The sequence below is a fragment of the Mus caroli genome, chromosome 7, assembly GCF_900094665.2.
Source record: "Mus caroli chromosome 7, CAROLI_EIJ_v1.1, whole genome shotgun sequence".
Taxonomy (NCBI): Eukaryota; Metazoa; Chordata; class Mammalia; order Rodentia; family Muridae; genus Mus; species Mus caroli.
In genome coordinates, this window is record NC_034576.1 from 124,345,061 (window position 1) to 124,352,833 (window position 7,773).

The 7,773-nt window shown below is 48.5% G+C and overlaps 1 protein-coding gene across 1 annotated transcript; it reads left to right on the forward strand.

Annotated features, from left to right (window-relative positions):
• The first annotated feature begins 688 nt into the window (after window positions 1–688).
• On the forward strand, window positions 689–4,797 carry Chp2 (calcineurin like EF-hand protein 2). The gene is made up of 7 exons (XM_021167875.2): window positions 689–1,036; window positions 1,706–1,778; window positions 1,885–1,965; window positions 2,076–2,206; window positions 2,347–2,408; window positions 3,059–3,181; window positions 3,350–4,797. The coding sequence occupies exons 1-7, from the start codon at window positions 970–972 to the stop codon at window positions 3,401–3,403; spliced, it is 591 nt and encodes a 196-aa protein (XP_021023534.1). The 5' UTR covers window positions 689–969; the 3' UTR covers window positions 3,404–4,797.
• The last annotated feature ends 2,976 nt before the right edge of the window (window positions 4,798–7,773 follow it).

The following is a 7,773-nucleotide window of genomic DNA, read 5'->3' on the forward strand; positions in this document are numbered from 1 at the left end:
GCTGTTGTCACATTGGGGGAGTGAACATGGGTTGTTTGGGCACTGTGGCAAATAGCCTCTCGTTCGAGATATCAAAATGTCTAGGAATTTCCCCAGTCCACTGCCATGGGTCAAACCCAGGGCCTTGGGCTTGTATGGCAGGTGATGCCGTCCCACTCAGTCGAAAAGTTAGCCCCAGAATTTCTGATTTCTCAGAGAATCCAGGAGTCTGGATTTTGGATAAATCTTAACACATTTGTTTGTTTTGAGAAACAAGGAAGCCCAGGTTGGCTTAGGACTCATGTAGCTCAGAGTAGCCACCCACTCATGGCTAATTTCCTGCGTCAACCTCCTCAGTGCTGGTGTCCGGAGGCTTCGTGGATCTTAAGAATTAGTTCAGCCACATGATAATCCCACATAGACAAAACATCGTGGCCTTATGTAGAATAAGGAGAGCGTAGTTGGGATGCCTATGCTGTGCCACTTAGTGGAGCCTGGACTTCCCCATCCCCATCCCTCCTGCCCAGGGAGCCGTCCCTGCTCCCTGCCCCCTCTTCTGCTCCCCAGAAGAAAATCTTCATCCCGCCCAGTAGGATTTAAACTGAGTGAGCAGCACTGGCTGAGCGGATCTGGGAGGTCCTGTGGAGGAGGTGGGTTTGTGTCTAGGGAGTGTTGGGAGAAAACTGGCTCACACGGGTGTGAGGAAGGCGGGGCCCTGGCATCGCTGCCCAGCCTCTGGCGACCTCAATCTCCGGGCTGAAACGACCAGTTGTTCTCAGCCTTCCCCTCTGACCTGCTACCCCGGGCATTGTTTTCTGTTCTCCCAGAGTTGTAGGTGGCAGGCGAAAAACGCCTAGATTCTGGCTGCTCTCCAGGCCCGTGACCTTCGGCTCTGGGGCCACTGGGCAGCCGCGCCTTTTGGACGGGAGAAGAGAGGAAGCAGAGGACTCCTGGTTCCCCTGGCTGCTCCTCTCCTCCTGTGGCTCTGCCATGGGCTCACGAAGCTCTCATATCGCGCTCATTCCAGACGTGGAGCACATTCGCAGAGAGACGGGCTGTGAGTGTGTGGGTGCTGGTAGTGGTGGTGGTCAGTGCAGCCCAGTAGTTCGTGGGCGGGCACAGGAGGAGGTTTAGTGTAGTGTGTGTGTGTGTGTGTGTGTGTGTGTGTCACTAGAATGTAGCTTGAGTATTCCAGATCGCAGAGACTTAGAGGGTTTGGAATCTGAGTCTGGGAATTTGCGCCTCTGGAGCTGGGAAACTGAGACCCAGTGTCCGGGATCGCAAGGTACCTGAGAGCCAAGTTTGAGGCAGTCCGGGTTGATGGACCAGATTCACTCAGGTGTCTTTGAGCTCGGCTGGAGGCTGAAGGCTGAGCTGAGGACAGATGCAGGGGGAGCTATATCCTGGGCTCTGGGAACTTCCTGGGTTCTCCAACCTAGTGTTTTCTGGAGCCAAGCTCCCTCCAGCGGAGTCGACTCCACACCTGGTCTTGCAAGGGTAACTCTCCCTTTATCCTCACCCCTCAACTTCTTCCTTATGGTTGAAGTCGTGCTGAGGGTGGAGAGATAGATGACCCTTTTATGTTGGGGGGGGGCGTTAAAGATGAGAATAAGCTTTCTTGTAGAAACCTGGCCGGGGGTTTCTACAGCGCACCCCAAGTCACAAGGGGCCTGGCAATAAGGACCTGTGAGTCCTCTGCGCACTCATCCCCACCTCCTCTCCGCAGTCTCGCAAGCCAGCCTGCTCCGCCTCTACCACCGGTTCCAAGCCCTGGACAGGGATGAAAAGGGCTACCTGAGGTGAGCGGAACAGATCTTAAGATCTTTTGCCTCTGTTTTTTCTGGCCCCACCCCCTCACTGACACCTTCATCTGCCACTTTTGCCTTCGTTGCTTTGTCTTCACAGCCGCCTAGACCTCCAGCAGATCGGAGCGCTGGCTGTGAATCCCCTGGGTGACCGCATTATAGACAGCTTCTTCCCAAACGGGTGAAGTCTCTACTGGCTGACCGGAGGGGAAATGGACGTGGGTGGGAGGTGAGGCTTCAGATGGTGGCAGCTTGGGTGACCATTGACCTTCTCCATCCCTGCCCCTCTAGAAGTCAGAGACTGTATTTCGCAGGCTTTGCTAGGGTCCTGGCTTATTTTCGACCTATAGATGAAGAAGATGCCACACTCCGAGACCCCAAACAACCTGAACCCCTAAACAGCAGAATGAACAAACTGCGCTGTGAGTGTGTGAGACCTGCCTAATTTATCCGTATCAGGGTACCCGAGAGCCCGCCCCCGCCCCCCACCTCCTCCCGTGAGCCTGGTGAGGACTTATTGTCAGCTCAGGAGCCTCACCTCCTTTTCCCTCTCCTTTCCCAGTTGCATTTCAGCTCTATGATCTGGATCGCGATGGGAAGATCTCCAGGAATGAAATGCTACAGGTCAGAAGACCATGGCTGCATCAGATGTGATGTGGGCAGGGCAGGATGGTTAAATGGAGGTGTGTGTGTGTGTGTGTGTGTGTGTGTGTGATGACTGGGGTTGCAAATGATTGTGTGTTAGGTAAGACCTGAGATGGGATGGTGTCGGGTTAGTTAGGACAAGGGATGGGGAGGAAATAGGTAAGAGACTGGGAATAGAGCTCAGATTCCCAACTTGGGAGTAATGCTGCCTCTTGCCAGTATCTGAGATACTTGGTTGTCATTACCGGGAAGAGATCACCCAATTGATTTTTACCAGGAATGGGCCAGCAATACTGCTATACACACCTAAACACCTAGGACAGCCTTCCACATCAAGGACTTATCTAGGTCCAAATGTCATTAGTGCCAAGACTCTGGGATAGATGATAAAGTTAGGGTGGAGGGTAAGGTGTTGTGGAGTGGAGGATGGGTGTCGATTGGGTTATACAACTAGACAGTGACACGGTGGCAGGTGTTTGCTACAGGCTGTAGGGGGAATTGAGTTTGATGGTGAAAAAGTGCATGAGAAAAAATTGGTTATAACTTACGGGGTGAGGTGGGCAAGGCTGGGGCTGGAGGAGCAGCCTCTGTGGCTCTTCTCTATGACTGCCTCTTCTCTCCCCTCCCAGGTTCTCCGCCTCATGGTTGGGGTCCAGGTGACAGATGAGCAGCTGGAGAGCATCACAGACCGCACAGTGCAGGAAGCTGATGAGGATGGGGATGGGGCCGTGTCCTTCCTGGAGTTCACCAAGGTTAGGAGGGGGTTGAGATCAGGAGTGCCCAGGACAGAAGGGCAGGGAAATACAATTAACTGGAGGATGGGACAGACTGGGGAGGAGGGCATTCTGGGAGATGCTAGGACTCCAGGGGAGGGGTTGAGATTCAAGCCTCTTGCCTTGACCACGCCCATCTCTCCCCAGTCCTTAGAGAAGATGAACATCGAACAAAAAATGAGCATCCGGATTCTGAAGTGACCCCTGTGTCTGACTCACACAGGCGTCTGTAGGCTTGGGATTTACCTACCTGGGTCCCCTGGAGGCAGGATCCCAGAAGCCATATTCTACTTTGAAACTTTGCTTAGGGCTAGGAAAGGAAGTTGGAAGAATGTGTGCTGAAGTGTCATTTGCTCTCAGATTTGTGAATCACCCAGTGATTTGGTTGCAAGTGGCTGAAAGGCCAACCCAAAGTGACCTGATTAAAAAAAAAACGTGAGAAGAGTGACACACGCCTGTGACTAGACAGCCTGGAAGTAGTTGCCTTTAGGGACAGCTGGATCCAAGGACAAGCATGGTGTCACCAGAATTGAGTTTTGTCACCTGGGGTTCTCAGCTTGGCTGCCTCCTTGCATTGGGATCATTTTTGGGGGGCACAAAGGGCCGACAGCTATCCAGATTAACATCCGCTTAGCACACTAACCCAGAGGAAGAGACGTCTTACTCCAGAAATGCCAACCAAGCAGCATCATTGACCCAGCTGGGTCTTTTCTCTATCTCCAGGGGAATGGAACATCCAAAAAAGCTATGCCTGTGTCACATAATAATTCCAAAACCTTGAAATAATGCCTGAAGTCTTAGCATAGAGTGAGAGGTGGTTGCCTTAAGGAAAATGAAGTAATGTTATCAGAAAAGTGTGTGTGTGTGTGTGTGTGTGTGTGTGTGTGTGTTTATGTTGGTTTTGTTCAGGCAACGTGAATGATGCATCTCCTTACTACTTGGTTGAGCAAATTAAGGGAATCTTGAAATATGGCCTCTTGAATGGGTTTTCTCTGATCCCCTTGATGAAAGATAATATGATGGGGTTGGTGGCCGGTGGGAGGATGGGGTACAGTAATTTAAACCATACTTACTTTCCTAAAGTGTATGGGTACTCCAAGGTTTGCAGAATAATTTGTTGTGCTATGGTAAGAAGTTCAAACATTGTCAGACTGCAGAAAAGAGTATAAAAGTCACATTGAGGCAGAATAGAAGCACAGACACAAGATATAGAGATAGCGATGTGATATATATATATATCTATATCTATATATATATGATATATATCAAGCTGTGGAACTTTCCTACTCAAAGACTATTGCTTTTATTTAGAGATATTTCAAATAACAATGTTAAAATCAGGGCTAGAGAGATGGATCAGCCTTTAAGAGCACTCACTGCTCTTTCAGAGGACCCAAGGTCAGTTTCTAGTACCCACATTGGATGGCTCAGAACAACTTGTTACTCAAGTTTCAGGGAATCTGATGCCCTTTTCTGGTCTTCAAAGATATTGCATGTATGTTGTAAATACAGGCAAGCGACCACAAACTATAAGTAAAAACTTTTAAAAAGTTAAAATAGCAACAAAATACGCTTGTGGTGGTTTGAATATGCTTGGCCCAGTGAGTGGCACTATTAGGAGGTGTGGCCTTGTTGGAGTAGGTGTGGCCTTGTTAAAGGGAGTATGTCACTTCGGCGGGGGTGGGGGGGTGGGGGTGGGTTAGGCTTTGAGCCCCTCCTCCTGGCCACATGAAGGCCAGTCTTCTGTTTGCCTTCGGAACAAAATGTAGAACTCTCAGCTTCTACTGCACCACGCCTGCCTAGTCGCTGTCATGTTCCCGCCTTGATGATTATGGACTGAACCTCTGAACTTGTAAGCCAGCCTCAATTAAATATTGTCTCTTACAAGAGTTGCCTTGGTCATGGTGTCTGTTCACAGCAATAGAAATCTAAGACAATGCTTAAAGCTTGAGCCTTTCACTATTGTTTACTCTTCCCCAGACACTCCTGGGAGACTATAAACTTTTGCTTATGGTTTTACATGCCATATGGTAAATACTTGTCAACTTCCTGTGTAATGCCTGGGACTTAAGGTTTTACGTGATCAGCTGTAACCCTATCCCGTGTACCTCAGGAGCCACCCTATGATCTCATTTAAATGCTTTATAAACCTTTTAAGATGGAACTTTCATGTCACCCAAATGGCTGTGATAAAGACGCTTACTCATGGCTTTCTTGAGACGTGCACACACCCACATCTGGGTGTTTCTTATCTTTCCCTTGAATGATTCCCCAGAACTCTGATACACCCTCACACCTCCTGCTTAGACCTATGGTTGTTTTGTTTTGTGTGTAATGTCTACCAGAGGGGGAAACAAACTCTCAGTGGTTAAGAGCGCTTGCTTCTCTTGCAAGAGAATCTGAGTTCAGTTCTCAGCAAGCACGCAGTGGCTCACAACAACCTGTAACTTCAATTACAGAGGATCCCACACTCCGGCAGCCTCTCAGGCACAAGGCATGCATGTGATGCAGATATAAACAGGGAGGAAACCGCACAGACAGATAAAGTAAATAAACCTGTAAAATATTTCTTCCCAATAAACTAATCCAGCCTCATACTGGATCATTCTAAAATTCTTTTCTGTGGCAAAGCCACTTAAAAATGTATATATTTGAATTTTAAATGAAGTTGCTTGTCCTATAAATGGAACACAAAAATAAAAACAAAATCAAAACAACAACAACAACAACCTCAGCATCAGTTGAGAGGTGGTTTTCCAGAGAAAAGCAGAAGGATGCTAGAACTGTCTCAGTATTCTTCTGGGGTTGCTAGGGAAGTCGTGGCTGCTCTGGAATTGCTAGAAGAACCTGTCCCCTTATCCTGAAGAGGAGATCCTCAATCCCCCTGCCTCAACTATTTTAGTGTTGGATCACAGGCCTGCATTGATTATGAAGAGGCAACAGCCTTGCCCAGAGTAGAGACTGTAGAAAGCCTTATTCTTTGCTTAGAAGTCTTTACCCAAATGGTGTGTGGGGGAATCCTGGAGAGTCAGACAGTGGTGCCTTGTAGATGCCCTGCTGACTCTGACCCTGAGGATAAGAGCTTGAATTCTGACTTTGCCTCTCAAATTAAAGGAGGCTTGATAATCTCTTAAGTCCTGGCCAAAGGACACTGATAAAATACCTCGATTTCATTTTACTTTCTTGTTTATTTGTGTATGTGTTAGCTATACAAACATGAATACAGGTCATAAGAACATTCCACTTATATTTCCTCTCCCTCTTCCCCTTCCCTCCCCCTCCCCCCTCCCCTTCCCCCTCCCTCCCCCCCACCTCAGATTTTTCAAGACAGGGTTTCTCTGTGTAGCCCTGGCTGTTTTGGAACTCACTCTGTAGACCAACCTGACCTTGAACTCACAGAGATCTGCGGCCTCTACCTCCTGAGTGCTGGGATTAAAGGCATACACCATCACCACCCTGGCTTTGCTTATTCTCTAGAGACAGAGTCTCTCTCTGCATCTGTAGCTAGACTGGCAGCCAGCAAGCCTCAGCGAAGCTCCTGTCCCTGGCCTCACAAATGCTGGTCTTATGGACATACAGGATCACACCTGGACTTTTTTTTTTTTCTTATAGTGATGCCAGTGACTGGGTCTCATCCTCCCACATTCAGTACTTTTACCTATCCCAGACTCCCTTATTTACTTACTTACTTATTTGCTTACTTACTTTATTTAGTTAATTAGATCTTTTTGAGACTAGGCCTCTCTTGGTGGTCCAAGTTGGCCTCAAACTCTCAGTCCTTTTGCTTCAACTTCCTTAGTATTGAATAATAGGCCCACATTGAATCTTGTTAATGGTTTATATATGCTTGGCCCAGGGGGTGGCACTATTAGAAGGTGTGGCCTTGTTAGAGTAGGTGTGTCACTGTGGGTGTGGGCTTTAAGACCCTCATCCTAGCTGCCTGGAAACCAGTATTCTACCAGCAGCCTTCAGATGAATATGTAGAACTCTCAGCTCTGCCTGTGTCATGCCTGCCTGGACACTGCCATGCTCTTGCCTTGAGGTTAATGGACTGAACCTCTGAACCTGTAAACCAGCCCCAATTAAACATTGTCCTTATAAGAGTTGCCTTGGTCATGGTGTCTGTTCACAGCGATGAAACCCTAACTAGGTCAATTCTTCAGAGGCAACAGTTTGGCCCACTGTAGAGACTGCACACTTAGCATGGCTTAGTTAAAGTACCTTGAGTTTCACACTCTGCAAGCTGTGTAAGGAGAGAAGAATTCACTGTGGCTCACAGCTTGAGGGCACAGCCCATCATGGTGGGGGCCTGGCCCGGCAGCTGCTCACACTGCTCCTGTGTTCAGCTTGTTCTCTATTATCTTATTCAGCCCAGAACCCCTGCCCATGGATCGCTGTCAACTTTCAGGGTGGGCCTTCCCACTTTAGTTAACTGAATCGAGATAATCACTGACAGACATGCCCAGAGATTTGCTTCCACGCTGATTCTAAGTCTCACTTGTCAAGATGAGCCATTTAAGCCTACGAAGCCTATGTGAACCTAAGTCCCTTTATCTACCTGCTGGACCCTG